Raw genomic sequence first — 27293 nt, forward strand, 5'->3', positions numbered from 1 at the left:
AAAAAAAACAAACAATTAAGAAGACAGAACTGCTGAAGAAAAGTGGTGATGGATCTGATCTCCAATTCTTCCATAGAGACCTGGGTCCTCCTGGCTATCTTCCTGGTGCTCCTATATCTGTGAGTAGCTATCTAGTCTCCTCTCCACTGTTACCCTGGAGGTGGGGACATAATCATGTTCCTCTTTTCTTTGTCTATTTGAAAGATCAAAAGAGATCATGGAATTGAAATTTCTATAAACACTTAAAAAGTTTCTATTGAGCATGCCTGGCCCCATCTCCTTTCCTAACACATAAATTGGCCTCACTGAATTACAAATTGACACATTTTTGGCAAAAAAGCCCACATAGTAGAAAAAAAATTCAGAAGACAGAACTGCTGAACAAATGGTGAGTTCTTGTGGATAGGGAAATTGGTGTTGAGATTTGTTTCTGGGGGTTATCTGATTGGCTCTGTGTTTCACCTAGAGGAATAAACCAGAATTCAGCATATACAGATAATTAATAACTATTATCACATGCAGTGGGAACCTCACTCCCTTTCAAACTTAGGGAATTCTGGGGAAAACTAGTTTACTTGGGTTTTGTCTCTTTATCTTCTTGGATTTCTGCCTATTGCAGAAGACATGCAAGAGGACTATCCCCTGTGCATGTGGTGACTCCTGCCCCCTCTTGCCCCCAGCACCCTCTATATAACACACCAATTTCCCCTCAGACTCCCTGGAAGGTTGACTGCACAATTCCCTCTTTTTCTCCTGGCACTTTCCTCTCTTGTAAAACTCAATTATTTCACCCTGAAATTCACAGAACTGTTTTCTTGTAAATGATAAGTGTCTAGAGCAGAGAATACCTGACAGAAATTTTAAGAAGTTTTATTCTTTCCTTTTGTATTATTTTTGCTCTCTCTGAGATATTAGCATCAGTAAAGAGACTTATTATCCCTCAATATGAAACAGTCTAGCAGCGTGAACAACATCACAAAGCCAAATTGGCTTTACTTCTTTTCCTTTACACTCCAACATAAACGCATGAATGAATATCATCTAGTAGGGAAATTGCTTTTACTAATGGGATCCTGACATCATGAAACAGAGGGAAAGAGGTTATTTTGATTGTGGGTAGGAGAGATTCCACACAGGTCACATCTGACATTTGTCTCAATTTCACTCTTAAAAATAAGGAATCAAAATAGCATGGAAAATGAAAATATAGATCTGTCTTTTATTGTCTGAAAGAAAAGGTACTACTAATTCAGGGTGTTGTGGCAACATAATCCTCTCTCTGCAGACATTCTCTAGTGAATCAATGTAGTTTAATTTTACTGTATGTAATGACAGGATTTGTACAGAGTATGTGAAAACTATACTGCCTTAAAAATTCTCCTCCAAAGAAGCAGCAAGTTCTTATTCAACTGTCTGGAACACATTATGGATTCTTATTTTATGTTGCATATTGTCTGCTCTGTCATCAGGACTGTAACTAAAATTTGGAAGGTCACCTTCTATGTAGTTAAAAGGAATTGCTGGGCATGTTGAGCTATTTAAACATGCCAGACTTTTCTCTTCTGTGCTACTATGGGGCAATCTTTGCAAGACTGGTTGTTTCGTGATTGAAGTAGCTGCCAGGAATCTCTTGTTCACCATTTTTCCTTTACCTAGTCTTTTATCTATTATCAATGCTGATAGGGGTGAAGATTTTAGGATCCAGAACCCTCAGGCATGGGGATGTGAACATGACACATCTGTGTTGCAGGTTGGCTAGCCCAAGGAAGCACCAGCCTTTGTGGGTTTTCATACAAGGAGAGTTGATGTATAGAGGCAATACAAAAATTTATTTTATGATTGACTGCCTTGGTAAACATGAGCATGCCTAACTCTGTGCTGCCATCTGAGCATCACCAGTTAGAGGATCAGACTCAATGAGAGGAGGAATGGCCTGGAGATGATTCCTCAGTCATTTATTCCTCACAGTAGCACTAAGAGTCTAAGGAAACTCAGCCGTCCTTCTTGCTCAAGTCACTTAGATTGTCTGACAATGGACTTGGGTGACACTCAACTTAGCTCACGTTGGTATAAAGCCAATGGAAGTCCCAGTTTTCTTAAATGTCACATTTGTCATTCAACAGAAATAAGAATACTATGACTGCTTCCAAATATCCATGTGAAGTCAAATTTAAAGAAGGGCTGAATGCTGAACCAGAGACATGGCATAGAAAGAAGGAAAAGTATGAAAGGTTTATGACCAAATTGCAAAAAATAATGTTACCATAGGTTCTCAGTGGACACTGTGTGCTTGAATGGATTTGGTTACTCAAAATCTCATAATGAAAGGCATGTCAAAGCATTGGCCCTTTTTTACTAGGAATCTCTACGTTAAGGAAAGGTTAACATACCAAATACACATAGCAACTGTGATGCCCTGGCAGAATGCCAGCCTGACCTTCTCAGGTGCAGTCAAGGCTGGGAATGTTTATTAAGAACAAACCCAATTATTGGGGCAATGAAGACTCAAGTTCTTTTACCAAATCATTGTGCCTCTTGTGGCAGGAAGTTATCTCTAAGTGGTGTTGGAAAACAGAATGTGCCAGTTGGAGTTTTTGTTGTTATGTATCACCGACATGTTACCTATCTCACTGCCTGGTCCAGATTCTAAGTCAGAGACTGGTCAGGACCTTATCTATAGAATGACAATCAGGGTGACCCGGCTTTCTATTTCACTTTATAGATATGGAACCTACTCTCATGGGCTATTTAAGAAGCTGGGAATACCTGGGCCAACACCTTTGCCTTTATTTGGAACTCTTCTGTACTACCGCAAGGTCAGTGTGCTTGAGCTCCCTCTATTTTATCTCCTGAGTACAAATGCCAGTTTAGTGTCATCAATAAAAATGTTTATCTTCAAGAGAAATTTAGTAGTTTTTATCCTTTGAGAAACAATGTTCAGGCCCCTCCTGGAGCATGGGCAGGTTTTCCCTGGAGCTCTGATGTCAACTCTTCAAGAGCCTCAGTGGAACAGCTTGGATCTCTCGTACATCTGCATTTGATTTTCATGATGTTGTTCAGACTTTGAATTTTTCATAAAAATGATTTTTAACTTGCTCGGTGCACATTTCCACGACGATTATATTGTGCTTAGTATTTGAGCAAAAAATCTGTGAAAGAGGGCATGGTAAACACCTTCAAACATTCCTATTCTTTGCAAGGTCTCATGAGTCCCTTTGTAAATTAAAAATGAAACTACAATTTCTGAAGTACCCCAAGCATTCATAAGTTGACAATTTGCACATACTTAATTTTTGAATATGTAAATACCCTGTGGTTATTTCCATGGCTTCACCCAAGTTTTACTTCCTGTGACATATTTGGAGAATTTAACAGATGAAACAACAGCATTCTGCATTTCTTCTTATCATTCAAAGATAGCACCCTAGCAGTGAGTCTTAGCAACAAATAAGTATGAATGAGATAAGTTAGCCCTTGTATATGGATTTCACATAATTAAACACAAGATGTGTATTGTTTTTTAACAAAGGCAGTATCACATATAAAACGAGCAGTAATCACATGATTTAAAAAAATTTAAATTTTTAAACTAAATACAAGGTAACATGTTCCACAAGAAATGTGAATTTTCATCAAGCCTTTGTCATTAACCCGTTTAGATATCTGACTCGGGGCCTGACTCTTGACAGAAATTTATGAGCTCAAAACCAGAGGCCAGAAAAAAATGCTACACTCTGCTCAGATTATCTCTTCCAAACACTGAGGCTTGTTTATCATACTCTAATTCTATAATTCTGAGCATAATTATAGACCCCCCTGAGAATTATAGGCCCCCTGACACCCTGAGAATTCCATTCTGCTATTCCTGCTGAAAAGGCATTATTTTCTATTTACACTTTCCAGATAAACAGTATACTAGACAGGCTGTAAGATCCACATAATTGGGGATCTCCCTGTGCATCATGAAAACATCATCCCTGAAATATAGCAATAGGAAGATTTCTTTTTAAGTGTTAGAAAAAAAAAAAAAACTTAGAGCAAGTACTTAATTTGTTGACTCCCATGGGTAGGAGTTGCATCTCTCCATCTTTTCCACTTTGATCTGGAAAAACAGAAGGTGACTCCATTTTGGCAATCCTTACTTGTTCTTTCTCACTCCACAACATGCATGAGAATCACTGTTATGGTCTTGGTATCCCTCAGAAGCTCATCTATGAGGCAATGTAAGAAAGTTCAGAAATAAAGTGATTGAATCGTGAAATCCTTAATCTACTCTATACCATTTCCTCAGTAAGGATTAATTGGGGGCAACTGTAAGCAGGTAGGGTATTGTTGGAAGAGGTGGGTCACTGGGGGCCTGGCTTCAGGGCATACATTTTGTCCCTAGTTAGTGGAGTTTCTGTCTGATTCCTAATGCCACATCCTGAGCTGCTTTATTCCTTCACACTCTTCTGCAATGCTATTCTGCCTCACCACAGACCACAGCAACACAGGAAGCGATGTATGAACTGAGACCTCTGAAAATGTGAGCCCAGTAAATCTTAGTTTTCTACATGGTTCTTGTCAGAGTCACAGTAGTGAAATAGTCAGCTAAACTACTCACATCAACATGGTCAACTTAGAGGTGACTGGTGCCTTGACCTTCCTCATTTCCCCAGTATTCTACGGAGATTCATGAGAGAAATGAAAAAAGATCTGGGGATGAATGAGTGAAGTGGCCTTGAGAATATCCCTGGGAAACTCACTCACTTTTTCTCAGCTTTGATTTTTTCACATCCAGGTGGAGGGAATGACTCAAATTTGGCAGGATTTCAAAACAGTCCATGCACATGAGAAAATGATACAGAAAACTAGACTTGCTTCATATTCATACTCAAGGACAATTAGTGAAACTATATCACACACCTGTAGTCCCAACCACTCTGGAGGCTGAGGTAAGAGAATCACAAATTCAAGGTTCATAGGAAACATGGCAATACCTTGTCTAAAAAAAAAGAGGATAATTTCTTCAATATGTACAACACTTCAAGAAAATTCAAGATGGACTCTAAATTCCCTTTTCTAATATGCTGCAGTCTGGCTGGGCACAAATTAACCAAGCCGCCACAAAGCCTTGTAGGTTCAAACAGCAACTCTTTATTCTGGAACTCTCACCAGCACTCTACATACACTTCCCAGGAACACACTCCCTCCACAGGGCTCCACGCAGTCAATTCTCTCTGAACCCCAAGAGAACTCAACGGGAACTCAAAAGTAGCGAGCACCAGAGGCAGCAGGATCCGCTCTAATCCCAGAGCCACCCTAATCTCAGAGAAGGGTCATCTTTTAACCATTCCCTTCAGCAAAATGCCAGGCATCATTCCGACTAAACTGTGGCTCTCAACACTAATATCCCATTTATTTTCTCTTCTTTGCCTTTGGATGACTTAGAATAAGAGCTTCCCTCTAACTGCCAGTTATAGACCATATTCCAGTCTGATTTCAAGGGATTCTAATTATTGGTTCCTGAATTAAAAGCAGGGTTCAATATTTTCAAAATAACAATATAAATTCTCTTGTTTCTCCACCCAGAGTTTTTGGCAGTATGATGTCCAATGTCATAAAAAGTATGGGAAAATGTGGGGGTGAGTGCCACATCCGGCTAATGGGAACCGAGTCCGGCGAGAGACATCGAGGTTAAAAAATAAAAAAATCACAGGACACCAAGGTTCTTCATCCAGGAGGAGGCATGTGTGCGCTTTATTGCCAAATTTGTTCTCCTTAAATATCTTTTGTAACAGGGGAAATGACTCAAAGGCGAGGAGAAAAGAGTAATAACTGTGTCCTTGGGTTATCGTCATGTCCCCTTTCAGGAGGCTCGAACAGGTCAAGCTGTTCCGAGAGACACATATGCTCGAGGTAGATAAACTGGAAACTGCAAGCCTGTATCACGGCCTTGTGAGCTGGCCACCTGCATCACGGCCTTGTGAGCTGGCCACATTGACATGCAGAACAAGGAATTGGGGGCTGGGCCCCGGGGGACAGGGAAGGCCTGCTACCAGCAGGTGAGTATTTTGGAAACTTCCCTTGAGTAGACTTATTAAATGAGGCACTCCAGGGCAAGAGGACAATGCCAGCCCAGAGCTATTACTGGGAATTGATTACATAAAGCTTTTAGAGGCTCCTCCTCCTGTCAAGAGTCCCATATTTCACCAGATGTCATGGTTCATGGACAAGAATGTCATACTTTTGACTTTTCTCAGTCTCTGATGACCCAAAAACTCTTGGCCTCACCTTCTCTCTAGTGCCCAGCCTCTACCCCCTTTTCCATTTTTTTCTTCATTAGGAGCCTTTAATACTGCATAGGAGACATTAAGTCAGACCTTCCTAAAATGTTCACCACGCATGGCTTAATCTACTTTCAAGATTGTCACATTGAATAAAAGTGACCTTTATATAAATTTTGGGGTTATTATGTACATTTGAAAGAAAAGAGGAGACAGAGATGAACAGATTGGGAAATGATTTGACCTCTGCTTTCTTTTGTTTTAACTTTCTCTGCAAGTGTGAAGTCTTGGAGATTTCATTTGTTTTTCCCTGACAATTAGGAGTTTTCACTAGAAGTATACACAGGGATTTCTCTGCCTACCTCATTCTACTGACTTTCAAGAATAGACTTCCAGTACATTTTAAACCACTGTGTTTCCATGGGCTTATGTACTTCATAATCTGCTAGGGTGAAAACAGCTAATTTCAGTAGCCATTTTCTTAATAATTCTTGATGAAAGCAGCTCCAGAGGTATTATTGTAGTTCTTGTGTTCTATAAGCAAGTGGAAGAAGGCTTTGCCTCTTCCTCCCTCTTCATCATCTCTCATCAAGTCCTCAAAACAGCAGAGCTGGCCACATCATCCTACCTAACTGGCATGGCTCATAAAGGCCATGTTGTTGATTGGAAAGAGCACACAGGGCTGAGTCCCCACTGATACAACCTTAGCCATCTCTTGTATCTTAAGCACTTGTAAGAACTTAATAATTTACTTGTCTATTTTTCTCTAATTTAATATACTTTCACATTAGAAGAAACAATTAAAGCATAAAAAGAGAACCTTCAGAAGTAGATAAAATCTTTGCCCCCTGAACTTCATTTATGGTGTTAATATTCACAATATTAATAAGCTTAACACCAACAAAACAAATAACCCAATCAATAAATGGGCAAAATGACTGAGCAGACCCTTCTCAAAAGAAGAAATACAAATTACCAATGAATATATGAAAAAATGTTTAACATATCTCCCAATTAGAGAAGTGCAGATTAAAACTGCACTGATTATAAAATATTTTTAAATACAAAATTATTAGAGAATGAGGTAGAAAACATGTACGCACCATTTAGACATCTCTGACCAGGCTCTTCTTATAAAGAGTTTCTTTATCTTTAAATATCCCTTCCCTGCTTCAGGTACATGACCTTCATTTTATATGTCCAGAATGTTCTTGTGTGTCATTACCTAACTTGAACTTGTATCTAGTGTCACTGTGCATTCTACAGTCAGGCATACAAATTATGGAATATCAGTTTGGATTCCTGGGTGTTGCTCTAACTGAAGAATATGTCTTAGTAGGTTTAATGAGCTCTTCTTTCCCAACACAGATTGTATGATGGTCAACAGCCTGTGTTGGTTATTACGGATCCAGAGATGATCAAAACAGTGCTGGTGAAAGAATGTTATTCTGTTTTTACAAATAGGGCAGTAAGCATTAATTTTTTTAAATTTCTTTTTTTAATTGATTTTTTAAAAAGAAATTACAGCAGAATGCATTACAATTCTTATCACACATATATAACACAATTTTTCATATCTATGGTTGTATATAAAGTATGTTGACACCAATTCATGTCTTCACACATGTACTTTGGATAATGATGTGTATCACATTCCATCATTTTTGCTAACCCCCGCCCCTTCCCTTTCTCTCTAACCCCTCTGCCCTATCTAGAGTTTATACATTCCTCCCATTCAACCCCTCCCTAACCCATCATGAATCAGCTTTCTTATATCAGAGAAAACATTTGGCATTTGTTTTTTTGTGGATGGGCTAACTTCACTTAGCATTATCTTTTCCAATGCCATCCATTTATCTACAAACACCATGATTGCATTCTCTTTTATTGTGGAGTAAAATTTCATTGGGAATATATCCCCCCCCTTTTTATCCATTCATCCACTGAAGAGCATCTAGGTTGGTTCCACAGTTTTGCTATAGTGAATTGCGCTGCTATAAAACACTGATGAGGCTGTGTCCCTGTAGTATGCTGATTTTAAGTCCTTTGGGTATAAACCAAAGGCAAGGATAGCTGGGTCAAATAATGGTTCCATTTCAAGATTTCCAAGGAATCTCCATACTGCATTACATATTGGCTGCATCAATTTGCAATCCTACCAACAAAGTATGAGTATGCTGCTTTCTCCCTATGCTCGCCAATATTTATTGTTGTTTATCTTCATAATAATTGCCATTCTGACTGGAGTGACATGATAGTGGTTTTGATTTGCATTTCTCTGATTGCTAAAGATGATGAATAGCTTTTAATATATTTGTTGATTGAGCTTATATCATTTTCTGTGAAGTGTATGCTAAGGTTATTTTTAAAAATACAAATATTTATTGATTAAATTTGTGTCTTGGAGTAATCACAGCTTCACAGAAATTAGCTCCAAAACTGTTCAAGGAAGTTTCATAAAACTTTTCTTCTGTTTTTCCCAATTGACATGCTTTGAATATCATATTACTTATCTCTGAATGTAGTCTATTCCTGTTATTAGAGTAACCAGAAATTGACATTGATATAATCCACAGAACTTATTTAGATTTCACCAGTTTTATGTGCCCGTGTACATAAGAGCCTATGTACATTTGGGCAAAATTGCTGCTGTGGATAAATCCATATAATCATCAGCTTTTTTGGGATATAGTGATCCCCAAGGCTCCCTCTTGCTAGTCTTTTCAAGTCCTGATGGGTCACTTGTCTTTTCCTCTTAACAGGGTCTCCATAAGAGCAAGTATTGTCTTTTATGGGGGACGCTAATACATGAAAAGCTTTGCCTCTAACTTCTGTGTTGTTCTTGTTTCTCTCCTAAAAGTTATAGACTTTACAATTTACATAAAAACCTATGATCTATGTCATGCTAATTTTAAAACAAGGTGAGGGTTCATTTGTTGTTGTTGTCTTGTTTTGTTGGTCTGTGGCTGTCCAGTTGTTTCAGTACCATCTTTAGAAAGACTGTTCTCCCTCTGATCATTCTGTTTACACCATTGCAAAGCATTCATTTGGGCTGAGAGGGTGTGTCTATTTTTCACTCTGTTTTATTTTAGTTGTGCCTGTGCTCTTCTCTCCATTGTGTTTTTTCTTGCAATGAGTTTCATTACCACTTTAAGTACCAACCTTGGGGGATGGTGACTATGTTAATAAAGCAAAGGAAAAAATATGTTATCATCTTGGGGCCAGGGTTGTGTGGTTCAGTGGTACAGTGCTTGCCTAACATGTGTAAAGGGCTGGGTTCAGTCCCCTGCACCACATAAAAAAAATAAAATAAAAATATTGTGTCCATCTACAACTATATATATATATATATATATATATATATATATAGACAAAGAAGTTACCATCTTAACTTTTCTATGCATGCATTTGCCCCTTAGTTCAAAAAGATGTGACACCTCATCTGGGGGAGTCCCTAGTATTATTATCAGAACAGGGAAGACTAGTGGCCTCTCTCAGTGGGTTTTATTGTAATGAACTGGTCTTTGCTTCTGGCTTGTTGGTTTTTCTAATGAATTCATAGCCTCAGAATGCTGAGCTGACTTCTCAAACTCCTGTCTCCTGGTGTGTTAAGTTAGCATTAGAGACTATCATACTGTTTAACTCCTTATTTTCTGTTATGTTTGTATGTGGTGCTGAGGATCAAACCTGGGCTGCATGCATGTCAGGCAAGCGCGCTACCGCTTGAGCCACATCCCCAGGCCTCCCACTTTATTTATGTTGGTTTTTTTAATTTTTCATACAAATTCAGAATAAGTTTGTCTGCAAAAACCCACTTGGTGAGATTTTGATAAGAATTCAATCAAATCTATAGATTACTTTGGAGAAAATCTGTATCTTTTCTGGGTTGAATCTTTCAATACATGTTATGCTTCTCCATTTCTTGAGATTTTCTTTAATATCTTTGATCAACATTTTATACTTTTCTGCATAGCAATCCTGTACTTGTGTTTATATCTGTTCCTAATGTGTTTCATTTTCTTTGGAGTGACAGTGAATAGTATTGTGTTTTTAATGTTTTTTTTTTTTTTTTTTACATTTCCCTTGTTTTTATATAGCTTGTTTTTGCATGTTAATACTGTATCTTACAACCTTGGTGAACCTATTTATTAGTTCTAGAAGTTTTAAAATATTCTTTGAGATTTTTCACATTGATAATTTTGTCCCCTGAAGACAGGGTCACTTCAGGTTCTTTCATTTGCAATTTTTATGCCTTTTTAAAAACATTGTCCCATTGCTCCAGTACAAATTTAGAGTATAGTAATATTGGATAAGAATGATAAAAGTAGAAAACTATACATTCTTCCTGAACTTAGGAGAATAGATTCACCATTTCACCAGTAAATGTTATGTTACCTTAAGGTTTTGTTGTTGGTTTTGGGTTTTTTAGTATATAGAGTCTGTTTCAGATTTAAGAAGTTTTTTTTTTCTTCCTAGTGTTTTGAGCTTTCATCATGAATGAGAACTGGATGTGTACCATTATAAATAAAACACAGTGTTGGAAGCTGAATGACAGCTTCCAGCAGGTTGGATTGACAGGCCAGTCTCAAGCTGGGAAACATAATTATCTTTCCTTTTCCTTCTGTCCCTCCATGTTTGTGTAGTGGGAGATGATTCAACAAAAGTGCTTCCATATAATTGCATAATTTTTTCAGAATTCAGAAGAAGTTCCTAATCTTTTAAGTTATTAGATACTATATTTAAGTGGCTATATCCTGGCATCCCTTGCAAGACATTTATGCTGTACATATATGGAAAAGCATAACTGGTCTAGGCAACCTAGTTTTCCAAGGTTATCTGGATGACTGTCATCAATCAGTTTTTTCCTGTGCTGCCTGTATAGGATGCCCTAGGTCATAATGCTCTCTGTACCCTGGAAGAACAGTTTACCTACCATGAGGGGTCTTTGTATTTACACAGCAGCTGTAATATAAATACTGAACATGCATCTGGTGGCTGGGTACCCCTCTACCCTCACAAGAGAAGAGGAATTTGGGATAAAAGTTTATGGAGCATCTAACACAGGGAGAGCCCCCTAGTAGACACTCAGTAAATAACTGATTAAAAAAACTGATGCCTGTTTAACAAGTTCTCTACAATGTGGAGACTTCCAAAACATACCTCATACAAAATGTCTTTTTTTGTGTGAACTTCAGGTAGTTTTGCCATTGGGATTTATGCAAAAAGCTCTATTTGCAGCAAGGGATGAAGAGTGGAAGAGATTTCGAGTCTTGCTGTCGCCAGTGTTCTCCAGTGGGAAACTCAAGCAGGTAATAAACTAAGAGGACTTTAGTTAAAAACTTAAATAAGGATTTGGGGATAGGACATGTGTGAGAACATCATCGTTTTCCAAAGAATATTTCACTAAGTTTGAAATTTCTAATTAGAAAAAACTAAAAGTAAATATCAGAAAGATCAATACAGTAGAAGGAAGGGAACAGAGGGAAGAAAGAGAGGAGAGAAAGGGGAAGTATTGGGACTGAGTTAGAACAAATTATTTTTCCATGCTTTTATAATTATGTCAAAATGAAACTTATTCTTATGGATAAATAAAAAGAACTAATTAAAAATTTCAAATGACCTATTGTTTTTATATCTAGAAGAGATATTATTTTATTCATTATAAATATCTCATACTTTATAATCCTGGGAAAACCAGAGCCTCGGGGACTCGATTCTCCTCTAACTGTGGGTGAAGTTGTGTTTTGTGCTTAGATGAGCCCCGTCATTAACCAATATGGAGAAGCATTGGTGAAGTACCTGAGCCAGGAAGTGAAGAAAGGCAAGCCTGTCACTGTGAAAGAGTAAGTAGCAGGCAGCTCTGTGGTTCTGAGCTGTTTTAAGACCTTCCAGCACCCTGCCAGGGAACTGAAATTACCACTGTTGAGCTACCCCCTGACCAGACAAAAGTAAGTGTGTGCTGTCACAACCACAATGGGCCACACAAGGAGGAGAGGCTCCTAGGATGAGGCAGGGTGCTGGGACATCTGTGTACGAAAACAGAATTAGTTTATCTGCTTGATCGTCAATGTGGATATTATGTAAGTCAAAACACATATTTTACAATGAAGAACATAATCACTCAGAAGTTGAGGGTAGAGCCTAGGGAATGTTGGATGGGGGGAAGTTTCTGGTACCTATTGAGCAGGGATAGAAAGATATAACACAGAGCTATGGTTGTAGCTCAGTGGCAGAACACTTGCCTAGCATGTGTAAGGCACTGAGTTTGATTCTCATCATCACATAAAAATAAACTGATAAAATAAAGGCATGCTGTCCTCTACAACTAAAAAAAATATTTAAAAAAAATTAAAAAAGAAAAATACCATGCAGGCCATGGAACAACAAATCTCTTCATGGTTGCACTGAGAATATCAGCAAAATACAAAATATGAAATATTCTCACCACTTGTTCCTCCAGTCTCAACAGAGATAAGGTCCTGAAAGGATATGGATTACAACTACCATATCATTTGTTATATAAAATGGGTTATTTTGACCCATGAACAACCACTGATACTTGGTGAAGGTGATCCCCCACTCACTGCTTGACAGGGTCACAGTGAGAAAAAGTGTTGGAAAAGCCGCTCTCCCACTGTCTTGACAGGGTCACAGTGAGGATGAATGCTAGCAAAGCCATGCTGGTTGGTGGGTAACCGAAACCATGAGACCCTTTTTTTTATGTAATTGGGACTTTGCATTTTCATGCATATGCTTCTCACAGGAGGCATGAGTATGTTAAATGCCAAACAAATTAAATCTTAGATGGCTAGAACATAAAAGGTAGTTCATGCCTTGGAGGGTGTCCTACTACCCAACATATCAAGGACAATGTAGAAGGCTATTCTTCTATCTTAGTACATTGTGGACAAACCTAATAACAGACAACAATCATCTTCTGAAAGGTCATGAGAACTAGTGCTCCTTGACTGAGAAACAAAGAAACTCTTTGAGAAAGCAGCTCAAACAGTTTTATGAGAATAAATTTAGGAATTAATTAAAATAGATTTATAAGACACAGTTTTAGAATAATGTTAGAAATATTATTTTATTTAGATTCTTAAGTTTAGAAATTCTTAAGTATTTAGTTGTATAGGTTTTTGATATGTTTTAAGGATAATTCATAAACTTTAGGATATTTTAAATATAATATTTAAAGGGACATTTTTAGATGGGCATTTTAGATTAAAAATAAAGTACAAGTGTACTTTAGGTTAATGATTGGTTAGGAGACTTAGAGTCTGGTTACGTAGTTTGACATTAGTTAATAAGAAAATAACATATCTTGGGAAAAATAGTAAATCTTGGGAAAATCTGCAAAAGTAAATTAGTGACATATTTTATTAATGATTCTGTACTTTTAATAATTATATAACTGAAGGTCATATCCTGGAAAAATGTAAATTAATGTACCCTCAATCATGGTTAAGGAAATGTCATGTCTTGGCAAAGTTTTAAATTATATAATTAATGACGTATTGTGAATCTATAATGATGAGAAAAATTGTAATAAAAGGGGACGCAGAGAAAGCTGCTTTAGCTCTCTCTCTAGATATTGCTCGAGGGAAGGACTCCTGTCTTATCTTATCGCGGACGCAACTCATCCTTCAGGACTCCCTGGACCCCGCTAGGGCAGGACCCCGGCAGATACTGTCTTGGGAAATCTGAGAGAATATGTTCCCCACGTTGTGAGATCATCCAAGTACATTTTGAGAAAATTTTCAATGTTTTAACTGAGGATATTCTTACTCATTTCCTTTTGTGAGATTCTGCCCTTGGGGCTACTTTGGGTCCTGAAGTTCAGGACCTCTCAGGAGCTGTAGCAGTGGGTGCAGAGAAGGGGGGGCAATGTTTCTGCCTCTCAGAACAGGGTGTTGCTTTTATGTGATGTGCTAGAGAGGAATCAGCTCTGGGCACAGACTGTGCTGAGGCAGGACCTAGGTCAAGGTCACCTATATTGGATCCCCTACCAGGAGTCAATTATAACACCTTGGTTTTGCTGAAGCTCCATACTTAATCATCTTTAATCATCTGCGCTCCACTCACTGAGGTAATTTATCTGATTATGGGTGTCTGTCTCTGTGACTGAACTCCTTGAGCTCACTACCCTAGTATCCCTAACTCCCCTGGCACAGGGGCAGCTGCCTCATGGCATTTGATAGGAGCATGGACTAGTCATTTGATCAACAGATATTTCTGACAGTGTGTGAATGTGCTCATATCACTTCTTCCAGCATGTGTAGTAGGAGAGTAAAGCAGTACAGATTGAAATTTTACATTTCTTTTTCTACTCAGAATTTTGGGGAGCTACAGCATGGACGTGATCGTTAGCACATCTTTTGGAGTTAATGTCAATTCCCTCAACAATGCACAAGATCCATTTGTGAAAAAAGCCAAGAAAGCCATTGGTTCAGATGTCTTCCATCAAATTTTTCTTATAATTAGTATGTGGATCACCGTTTCTTTTTTTTTCTTTTAAAATAACAACTTCATTAAGATATTATTTACAAACTATATGCTTCCTTACAATGTAAAACTCCATAATTTTTAGGATGATAAATGATATGTGCAGCCCTCACCATTGTCAAAACTCAGAAAACTCATTATCTTTTAACTGTCAGCTTTCAAAATGGTTTATGCTAAACAAACACTACTGTATTTTCTATTTCTTTAGCCTTGCATATGATGCATACATTATAAAAATGGGGACATACAATATGTGGTCTTTTGTGATGTAAGGTGATATCATTTAGTATTTTGTTTCCAAGTAAAATATATATCAGTATTTCATGTTTATGGCCAAATAATATACCATTGTATAGATATACTACAATTTAGTTATCCTTTCATCAGTTCATAGACATTTATGTTATTTCCACCTTTTGGCTATTATGAATGGTGCCATTATGAACATTAGTGTGAAACTTGTTTGTGAACTCTACTTTTCAATTTCATCTGAGTATATACTCAGGAGTGAAATTGCTGCCTTACAAAGTACTTCTGTCAGTGTTTTCCATAATAGCTGTACCATTTAATATTCTTACCAAAAGTGTATGAGGGTTCTAATTACTTCACTTATTTTCTAACACTTCCTGTTTCCATCTCTTATTTTAGACATTGTAGTGGATGTGAGATGTCTACTTATGTGGATTTGATTTGCATTTTCCTGTTGGTTACTGATAACAAGCAATGTTAATCACTTTTTTATTTGTTCTTTTCAGATATACATCACATATTTATAAAAACATAAAGTATACCTTATTCTAATTGGGATGGCAGGCTTGTGGAGGTACATGATGTGGAGATTCACTATGAGGTGTTCATCTATGTACATAGGAAAGATAATTCAGATTCATTATTTTAAAGAATGTCTATCCATATCTTTCCCCACAATTACCTGAAGTATTTGTATTTTTGTTTTGAGGCTTAAGAATTTTACTGGTGTGATTCTGTACCATGTAAAACCAGAGGAAGGAAATCTTGTGCTCCATTTGTGTACAATGTGTCAAAATACATTCTACTGTCATGTATAACTAATTGGAACAAATTAAAAATAAAAGAAAAAATAATTTCTAAATAATTTATTTGAAAAAATACTTCTTCATATATTCCTTACACAGTTTCTTATCAGATTATGATTTGAAACAAGCTTTTCCTATTCTATAAATATCTATTTACTTTCTTGATAGTGTCCTTTAAAGCACAAAGTTTTTAGTTTTTTGCAGTTTATTCCTATCATGGAAGGTATTCCATATCCCAATCATTGAAATGAATGAGCTGGATTTCAAAATCTTAAAATGTATTAATATTAAAGCTGTAGTGTTCACAAAAGAAAAGCAATTGATAGTAGATGCATCCAATTTGATGCCATTTATATAAATGTTAGAAACTGAACAGGTCTTGGAAACTTAATGTTTAAATCAGTTTCTTTTATTGTTTGTGCTCCAAGTATCAAATATAAGAATTGATTGAGACCATATTGACTTACATACTTTTTATTGTTTACTACTAAAAATTGTAGTTTAGCTCTGATATTAAGGTAGCCCAATGATTTTAATTTAAGTTTAACATTCAGGGCCAGGTGAGGACAACATGTTATTCTTTTGCATGTGGCTATGTAGTTGTTCCAGCACCATTTTTTGAAGAGTGTCTGCCCTGTTCAATGGCCAGGGCACCTTTCTCAAAATTCCATGGTCCATAGACATGTGGGTTAATTTCTGGACTCTAAATCCTATTCCATTTATCTATATGTTTACCCATCTTGTAGGACCACATTTTATTTTTGCTTTGGAGTAGGTTTTGAAATCAAGAAATGTGAGTCCTACAACTTCAATCTCATTTTCAATATTATTTTAGCTATTCTGTGTTCCTTTGAATTCTATGTGAATTTTAAATCAACTTGCCAATTCCTCAAAGGAGCCAGCTAAGATTCTATTACAAAGTACATTAGAATCTGCAAATCAATTTCAGTACTATTGCCATTTAAACAATATTAAGTTTTCTGATCCACAAACCTGAGATGTTTTTCCTAGTCATGTAGATCCTCTTTCTTTTATTTCAACAATATTTTGTAGTTATTATTGTGCTTGTCTTGCACCTTTGTTAAATTGATTCCTATGTATTTTATTCTTCTTAATGTCATTGAATATAGAATTATTTTTTAATTTCTTAGTTTTTCTTTTGGGTTGCTTATCACAGTGTAGAGAAATGCAGTTTATTTTTGTGTACTGATCTTGTATCATAAAATGCTGGTGAACTTTTTATTACTTACAGTATTCCAAGAGAAGTGGTGAGAGAGGGATGCTTGTCATGTTCTTGATTTGGGGTAAAACTATTACATTATTAAGCTACAAATTTTCATAGATATCATTTATCAGATTTAGAAAAATTTCATCCTAGTCCTAATTTGCTGAGGGTTTTATCACAAAAGAATGATTTTGAGAATTATTTTTCCACGGGGAATGTTGGTTTTGATTTTATCAAATGTTTTTTTCTGCATCAATTGAAATAATCATCTGTGTTGACTTTTTTATTTCATGGATTTGGTGTATTACACAACCATTTCCTGTGTTGTCTTTGCTTGGTATTAGTATTAGGGTAATACTGGTCTTTTAGAGTATATTCAGAAATGCTCTTTTAATTTTGAAAGTGTTTTTGAAAAATTGGTATTAGTTCTGTATTTTGTAGAATCTACTATTAAAACAATCAAGATCTGGGCTTGTATTTGTGAATAATTTTCTATTACTAATGCAATCATGTTACATTTTACAAGTTTATTCATGTTGTATATTTACTTCTCAATCAATTTCTGTAGTTTGTGTCTTTTAGGATTTTCTGCACAAATATATGTGAACAAGCAAATTGTTAGAATTCTTTCATAATCCTTCTCCAATGGTAGTAATAAATTCTTTTTTCATTTCTCTTGCTATTCATTTCTTTTTTAATATTTATTTTATTTTTTCATTAACATGTATGAGTTATGCAAATAAATGGAGTTCCATGTGATGTCTCAACACATATACACAGCATACACAAATGAAATAGAGCCTTTCTTTATCCACCTTCTGCCATAGCCTTTTCCAACCTTTAATAATCACTATTATACATTCAGGTCAAATATTTTTACCTTTCACACATGAGAAAAAACATGTGGTACTTGTACTGATGTGTCTAGTTTAGTTCATAAGCTGAATGTCCTCTAATTCCATCCACTTTTAGCTACAAAATACAGAATTTCATTCTTCTTTATGGATGAATGTTCCATTGGGCATATATGTATGTGTGGGTATATATATTTTTTATTTTAATATATATTATAAATACATAAATTTTATATTATAATATATAATAAATAAATATATATATCACTTTCTTTATCCATGCATTGATGGATACCTAGATTTAATGCACATATCAGGTATTCAGAATAATATAGAAATAAATCTGGATGTACAGATGTTCCAATCATATAGAAAAAATATATTAATATAAAATATGTTTTATATATCTATAAAGTATTACATATATAAATGATATATATTTTCATAATATAACAAATTTTTAAAAACATAATGGCCAAACACCCAAGTAATCCAGTTTAAATATAGAAAAATTCTCCAAATAGTTATTTCTCAAAAAAAATGACTTAAAAATACATGAAAAAACTATTCAATATCACTTGGTGTAAGGGAAATGCAAATAAAAACTAGAATAAGACATCATCTCACCCTGGTTAGAATGACCATTATCAAAAAAAGAAAGAATGAATGAAAAAATAACAAATGCTAGTTAGATGTGGAGAAAAATTTCTCTTACATACTGTAGGTAGAAATGTACACAATTCTGGAAAAGAGTGTGAAGGACTCCAAAATAAATAAAAGTAGATATACCTTCTGATCCAGATGCCCATTTCTAGTACATATTGAAGGAAATATCATATGAAACTGTTATGCCTTTGTATTTCTTGGTCAATCTGGCTAATGGTTTGGTGATTTTTATGACATTTTCAAAGGGGTAAGGTGACATATACACACCTTTTTTTTGGTCGATTTTATTTCTTTTCTATTTCATTTGTTTCAACTTGGGTTTTATGATTTTCTTTCTTATGCTTCCCTTTTGTTTAATTTCCTCTTTTCACCATTTTATGATTTAACTTAGACTATTGACTTGAGAACTATCTTTTATAAAACCTATACATCTGTAGCTATATGTTTATGAGCGCTGCTTTTGCTACTTCTCCTAAGTGTGATATAACATGTCATCACCTTAATTCACCTAAAAAACAACTTCTAGTTGCTTTTGGATTCCATCTTTCATGCTTGACAGTTGTGTCTGGAAGTTTTATAGTTAATTTGTATTTTTGTCTGAGTTTCCTGATTTTCCATCTGTTATTGATTTCTGGTTTCAGTTCTTGACAGCTGAGAAACATAGGCCAACTTGTACCTATCCTGCCTACTTTTCCTTGAATGCATAATTAATTATAGTACAGAGTATAAACTGTTTTACCCAGAGACCCTATTCCAATACACAAAAGGGTAAGGAGCCAGGGAATTTAATCCTCTTCCTTTTATCAGTCCAGTGGCATTGATGGGGCCACTGATCTCCTGCTATGGTGGCTGCAACCCCATGTATGAAATGCCCTTGCTCAGCCATGAACCAGACACCAGGTACTGGCCACAGAGGCAATGGCTTCTGCTGGAGGAAACTGATGATTTTTCTCTTCTGTATTTTTTATAAAATAATCAATGCTCCTGGGATGTTGCCTTTTCATCAAGGTTTCTCTTTATTTTTTCTTTCACTTTTTTTCTAGTGATATTTCCATTCCTTAGACCAGTGTTTCAAGCATTAAATGTCTACAGGTTTTCAAAAAGTGCTCTGGATTTTTTAAAAAATTCTGTAATGAAGGTGAAACAAAAACCCCTAAAAAATAAAGAAAAGGTAAAACCTGGTGGTGGTGACATGACAATGTTCGCTTTTTGATCATTTATTTGCTGTGTACATCTGACTTGTGCATATACAAATGTACATGTAATTTTGTAAGTGGTGCTGGGGATTGAATCCAAGGTCTCATGTATGCTAGGCAAATACTGAATCACTGAGCTTCATTCCCCAGTCCCTCTCTGTACATTTTTTAAAATTGATGGAATACTTTAAGATTTGCACTGGAGAATTTTTACATTTTGATTAGAATGAAGATCAAATTTAAAAAAGTCAAACTGATAATGAGTAAGATTGACAATTTTTGATACAATAATAGACATGATGTTATGTCTTGAAAAAAATATCATTCAAATAAAAACCTTATCATTTCCCTCTCATTCAGTAAACTGTCAAAATAAAAATCGTATTTCAAAATGATTTTACTGTTAAAAGTATTCCCCAAATCTTAAACTGGTGAACAATCATTACAATTCAAAGCCCTTTACATCTTAATTGGCACATTCTTCAAAGGAAGGTCCTATTGGGCACCTGGTGAAGTATGTGTATGTTAAATCTGAGTCTTTTCCTGTCCACAATCAGGCCGTGCTCTTCAGTTACCATCAAGGTAATATGCTAACCCAGGTTTGCCTTCTGCTTTGCCTGGAGGTCAGCACAAGAATGTCTCCAGGTCAGGGAGGCAGGACAGACATCCCCAAGTGTGACTGAAGATTGAATCATGTACCTAATGGGTGGAGGATTTGATGATACACACACAAAAGCTAGTAATCATCTTTGAAACTACCAAGTGTATTCAGTGTGGTCATTGAATAAGAATTAAGGCAAAATAAAAGAATTTAAGTCCAAGACCACTTCCTGGTCAAGCAAGTATGACAGGAAAAGGAGACAAACCCAGCATTATGGGGAGCAAAGACCAACAGATATTGGACACCATAGCTGGATTTCTCTCAGGAAAATATCCTGTTTTCCATGGTTTATACATGCATATTTTTTTCACTTGTGGGTTATGTAACCCTAGCCAGACTTCTGGACTTAAAGGACCCATATTCTAAGAAGGGAGGTGAAATGCTACATTCAAGATGTACTTCTGACTTTATGACTGATTTTGTCATTCCCATTTCCATTTCTAATTCCAGAACCGCATTGATTTTCTCCAGTTAATGATTGATTCCCAGAATTCCCAAGACAAGGAGCCCTACCAAGGTAACCAAGAATGTTTCATGGTCCATTGACACGGAAATTCAAATAAGCAAATTATCCTGAAAATATACACATTTTCTAGAGAAAATAGATTTCCACCAAATTGCAGGAAGATACACATTTGGATATTGCAAATGGTGCCCACATGTACTGTCTAGAATCATACAGATGTAACAAGGCTCAAAAATTGAAGGGAAACTAGGAAAACGCATTTCAGTCATGAAGTTAGTCTGTTGTCTTTTTACCATCAACATCAGAACAAATGATGATTTGAAGCCTCATTCAGATACACTGAATCAGAACCTCTGCCTGGATATTTGCATTTGTACATCCAATCAGGAGGTTCACTGTTCCAGTAGTGGTGAGGGTCAATGGCAGTACTGGGTGAAAATGTGTTTACTAGCTTCATCTGATATTAAGATTAACTTTTCCCATGTAATTCATAAGAATGTTGTGGGGGAAACCTCCGATACTGTGTAAATATCCTATTCCTCAGCATACTTTCACCAACTAGTTTTATCATACATGAATGATTTTTGATATAAAGCATTTGAATTATGATGTTTACAAACTGCTGTCTTTATCATTCTATTGTCTACTGTACATTTATGAGTTGGTATTAGATTGTCAGAGAGTTCCATTCTTATTTATGTCAGTATGATGTTATATACTATGAATTTATTCTCTTGCTATCATTTTTTATTTTGATGGTCAAATTCTCTTGGGCTTAAGTCTTTTAACAACTTATCCCTTCTCTTTCTGTTCCTCGTCCCTCTTCTCTTCCTCATCTTATATTTTGATTGATAAAATTGACTATATTTTATAGCAGTTTAGGTTCATAGCAAAACTGAGAAGAAGGCATAGAAATTTCCCATATCCATTTTTTTCTCGAAATTCATCTGTTTCCCCCATTACAAAGGTCCCTCACCAAAATGATATATTTGCCACAATCAATTAACCATCACAGATAAGTCACCTTACCCCTAAGTTCATAGGTGAACATAAGAGTTTTTGAGTTTGTACATTCTATCAGTTTTGATTCCTATATAATGATATATATCCACATTGTAGAAACATACACAGTATTGCATGTTTTCTCAGATTGTTTTGGGAGAACATTCTTGCTTTCTGGTGCAAGAAACTCTAGGTTCCTTGTCTATATCCTTTGATCAGGCCTGGAATCACCCATTTTTTCTAGAAGCCCTGGCTTTTTTAAGTGAGAGATGGTATTAGAAACCAAAATCTGGAAGTGTAATGTGACCATTACTACTGTAGTTTCTTTGAGATCGTTTCTCTGAACAGAGATATGAAAATAAAATATATTAGTGCAGACTGAGCAATATAAATATTTCTATGTGAGTCCATATACATGGTTGAAACAGTAATCCTCTCCCTGATTCCACTACAACTTTCTGTGTTGAATGAAGTACTAAATATAAGTATTGTTCATACACTAAGCACTGGATACGTGGCTATGTAGCTTTTGGCATGTAGGTAATGTTACTGAAGAAGTGTACTTTCTATTGTTATTTAGATTTAATTCATTAAAATTTAAATTTAGATAGACACATATGGTTAGTGGCTACCACTAACTTAAGTGTAACTTAAGTTTATACTCCAATTTCATTTTAGTATCATTGGGTTTATGCCAGTAGTGGGGAAAATTCGGTTTGAGTTTTCCCACAATAGCATCATAGAAAGCTTCTGTAAGCTAGAATTCCATGTAGATCTTTCTCACACTCATTTTGTATTTTTGTATTATTTTTTGTTATGAATTACATCGTTGGAATGTATACCATATTTCGTTCAGGTATTTGAGTATCAACAAATCCTAATCATTTCTCCAATCAATGAGATGAATACTTGAATGTGACATTTTAGGAGAAAAGTCAAGAGAAACAACACCTTCTATCACAAAGGCTGTTTGATGATTATGAAGTTCAGCAAATAGAGGGGATGTGTACTAAGAAAGATGACATTCAGCCCAAGATTGATAAGCAATGTTAATTTCACTCACTGAACCCCATCATCCTATGGCTTCTGCCTAATGCCCTGTATCAACACATTCTTTCTTGTGTAATTTTAATACCACTCATTAGGCTCTGGTTAATCACTACTCTTCTGGGTTATTTTTCTCTGTATAGTTTCTGCACACCCTGAGATCATCCAATTTGAAAACTGGTGCCCCAGGTCTTCTATTACCTGATGATTCTTAGGCTAGTTTGTGAACAGAGTTGACTACATCTCATGGAAGTTCAGATTTCAGTTTGGTAGCTTGAAACTCTGTGTTTCTAATAAGCTCCTTGAAGCTTTTGATGCTGCTGGTCCATGGACCACAGTTTGTGTAGAAAAATTTCTCTGTGGCTCAGTATAGTTCTGTCAATCATGGCCTTTATTTTCCCTGCAAAGATTCCAGTATTGCAAATGCTTTCAAGGTTCTTCAAACTACATTCTAGATAGAGTAAGTTTATTTTTTTCCCAGGGGAAGAGTGCTACCCACTATTTATAGCTAAATAACGTTCATGATATGCAAGGCACAGTTGAAAAATACTGTTTGTTTGACATCCATACTGTCTCTTGAAATCACCCAGTTGTGTTCGTGGTGGGGGGTGGCAGAATGAGGAACATTATGAATTGCTCTTCCAGTTTTTCCTCATTGGATTTTGGATCATCATTCTGATTTATGTTCATGTGAACTGTAAAGTGTGCATGTACATGCTTAGACTAAATTGTCTTTCCTCTCCTTTTAGGTCTATCTGATCTGGAGATTGCAGCCCAGTCTATTATCTTTAATTTGGCTGGCTATGACACCACTAGCAACACTCTTTCATTTATTATGTATCTACTGGCCAGCCACCCTGATGTCCAGAAGAAGCTTCAGCAGGAGATTGATGAGACTTTGCCAAATAAGGTTAGTGAATGGCACCTGGAGGGGAGAGGAGAGTTAAAATCTCTGGGAATCTCAGTGTGTTGTTGGGCAGTTCTAAAATTATGATGGTTATTAAATACTTTGCAAATGCTATGGTATTTTACCAATATGAGTTATTTGAGGAGCTCTGAAAACATCAGTGTACTGTGTCAACAAAGTTTTAAGTTATTTCCAAATCTTAATTTACAAAAAATTTCTTTCTTGCCAGGCACCTGTTACATATGATGTACTATTTGAGATAAAGTATCTGGACATGGTGGTGAATGAAACTCTCAGATTGTATCCAATTATTGAGAGAATTGTGAGAGTCTGTAAAAAAGATGTTGAACTCAATGGGGTGCGCATTCCCAAAGGAACAATCGTGGCTATACCAACATATAGTCTTCATCAAAACTCCACGTACTGGCCAGAACCTGAAAAGTTCTACCCTGAAAGGTACAGGGCTCCTGAGAAAAAAATCCACCCTTAAGAGGCTGTTTCACACATATTCTGAGGTCTTTTAGTGCAGATGGCATACATGTGATTTTAAAATTTTCTTGTTTTAAGAAAATTTTAAGAAGTCTTTTACAAAGTGGTAATTGTTTTAGAAGACAAACATTAGAAAAAATAAATGACTATAGCAATTTAAGGCCCTAGAACATCAAGATAAGCCCTATCTATTATTAATGTGATTAATTCAGTATGGAAATTTTTATATAAATGTGTAGTTTTTAAAAACTGAAATGCTATCACATTTCATTTGATGTTAAACTGTTTTTTATTTTATTTAACAGTAATCTATAAACCTTTCTGCCACTTGACCAGTCTCTTATTTTAGATGCTTATCTTTTTTAATCATTTTATGATTTTTTGTCCTGTTCACTATAGCTCCTTGAATTTTCTACCAGCTTTAGGAAGCACTGCTATCTTCCACTTGATTAAACATTGCTTCCTGGTTCCTCCAGCACAATTGTTAAATACAAGTTAAGGCCTAAGAACCACCCCCCACCCAGATAGTTTAAGCAGCCTCACTGAGGATGGAGAGAGCTCAGATCCTCAGAGTTTTGTCTCTGGAGTGTTCTGGGCCAGCTCTTCATACTATCCACATTTGATGACTTTTTCAAAGCCAAGTAACCTGCCCCCAAGACACCTGAGATATTCATCCTTAAATATGTCTTGACCTTGGTCTTCTGAAAATTTTGATCCTTGACCTTGGTCTTCTGAAAATTTTGATCCAACCTCACAGTTTGCACTCTAGAAAGAGTTACTGTTTTCCTGTTGTTGTACTGAGGAGCAAAATAAAGAAAGTTTTCAGGGTAGTGTCTGGGGGGTGCAGTGGCATGGGATCAAGACTTCTCTTGGCCCCTAATGTTACACTTCTTGATTAGAGTGACCTTGTCTTGTTGGTTATGAGTTCCTCAATGCCAGGTTCCTCCAATTTCAGCACTTCCAACTTTTGAACTTCACAGATACAAAATCAGAGATTACACATCTCTTTGATTCACTGAGGCATGATAAGATACTACATGCTTAAAGTGCATCAGGGACTAGACCAGGATGAGGAAAATTACAAAGATGTGTGGTATAGAGGACTCTTGACATACACACAAGCATAATCTACAGACAGCAGTTTGGAAAACACTTTCAATGCTTCCGCATCTGCTCATCATCTGCTCAAACAATTATCAACCAACGTCATCAGACCCTTCACACACCACAAACCCTCCAATAGATTCCATATTACTTTGATTCATAATCACCTATAAATTTGCCAAAATGTTCTCAAATATATAAGAATACATTAAAAAAAATCACAATGTCATTATCACTTTCTCCAAATCAACACATTCTCCTTAAAGTAATCAAAAAACTAGGGCTCAATTTGAATACAAACTGGGTTCAACATTCCAGATATTATTTCTAAACTTATGAGACAGACTCAGAAGACAATGATAATATTCTATGGAGAGAGAGGCAGAAACAGAAGGAGAAGGAGAAAATAGATGAATGAGGAGGAGTTAGAGGAAGAGAGGAACTGGGTAAAAGAAGGGAGAGAGGAAGGAAGGGAGACAATAAGATCCAGATAAAAAGGAGTATAGAGAAGAGAGGTAATCATGGTGGGAGAATTTTCTCCTCCTTCATCAATAAAAATATGAAATGCAGGAGTGGAAGTTATGGTAGGAACACACTTTGCTTCATTTATATGCTCATTTTCTAATTTTTTAAAGAGTGTGTATGGATCACAATCCTGAATATAATTTCAGTACTTAAAGACATATTTTCTTTTAAATAGCATTCATCACATCTTAACAAGACAGAGAGCTCCTCTAGTGTAAGGAGAATGAAAAAGTTCTGTAGGTTTCAATTCTTATAAGAAAAGTCACAGAAGGATTTCAGTGACCATTCCACAAAAGAATCCTGTGCTTTGCTGCTTATGAATGTTTAGGAGACAACCCCAATTATGTAGGTTTCATAGATTTATGTCTCAATAACTTATTTTCATCTACTATTGTGAAATTAGGTTCAGTAAGAAGAACAAGGAGAACATCAATCCTTACATATACAAGCCCTTTGGAAATGGATCCAGAAACTGCATTGGCATGAGGTTTGCTCTCATAGGCATGAAACTTGCTCTCATCAGATTACTGCAGAACTTCTTCCATTCTTGCAAGGTAACACAGGTCAGGACACTTTATGAAAAAGTAAGGTCTTGTGGGTAGTTACATTTAGTTGAGGAACCTATTTAAAGAAAAGTATCTGCTCACTCAAAGACTCTCTTTTGAGACACTTGTGCAATGTTAGGCTTCTTCAGTTTTAGAGCTCTATATCTGTGGCTTTATAAAAAACAAGAGATTAAAGATCAGGTAGCTAAGGAATCCCAGACACAAGAGGCTGAAAGTATTTTTTACTTGTTTGTATAGCTTTATTGTCTGAAATGTACTTTTTCCGATTCTTTCTGTTGTTCGAGTTTCATTTACTACATCTAAATATACTTGCTTAATGTTTGCAGATTCCTCTGAAATTAAGCAAGAAACCATTTCTTCAACCAGAAAAACCCATTGTTCTAAAGGTTGTGTCAAGAGATGAGCCTGGAAAGTAGAGTCTAAATCTCCCTGAAAATCTCTGCTATGTTCTTCAAAGAAGATGTATCTCAGAAGAAAAGACATATTGATTTTCTCTATAAATAAAAAATTGGTCTTGAAAATAGATTTATGAGTGGATGATGCTCTTGAGTTACTAGGAGGCTGGACCTTTGCTGGGCTTGTTCATTGTCTGTGCAAAGAATTATGTGTTGTTTGATGGAAAGGAGGTGACCATCTGTGTGACAGATATGAAAACTCAGCCTCTCTGGTTTTGGAGGAATTCTATCCACCCACCTCTGCACCCTCACCTCTTCATATCTGCCCTTATAAATTCTTAAACACTGATTCAGTAACTCAAAA

General features: G+C 36.0%; 1 protein-coding gene across 1 annotated transcript; it reads left to right on the forward strand.

The window, feature by feature from the left end:
* LOC101972272 (cytochrome P450 3A9-like) lies at positions 1-27293 on the forward strand. Its single transcript, XM_078036153.1, has 13 exons — positions 1-119; positions 2723-2816; positions 5572-5624; positions 7635-7734; positions 11462-11575; positions 12021-12109; positions 14601-14749; positions 19615-19742; positions 20879-20945; positions 23693-23853; positions 24080-24306; positions 26372-26531; positions 26861-27293. Exons 1-13 carry the CDS (start codon positions 49-51, stop codon positions 26948-26950), a joined length of 1503 nt encoding a protein of 500 aa, XP_077892279.1. The 5' UTR covers positions 1-48; the 3' UTR covers positions 26951-27293.

This window comes from Ictidomys tridecemlineatus, unplaced genomic scaffold (assembly GCF_052094955.1).
Source record: "Ictidomys tridecemlineatus isolate mIctTri1 unplaced genomic scaffold, mIctTri1.hap1 Scaffold_208, whole genome shotgun sequence".
Taxonomy (NCBI): Eukaryota; Metazoa; Chordata; class Mammalia; order Rodentia; family Sciuridae; genus Ictidomys; species Ictidomys tridecemlineatus.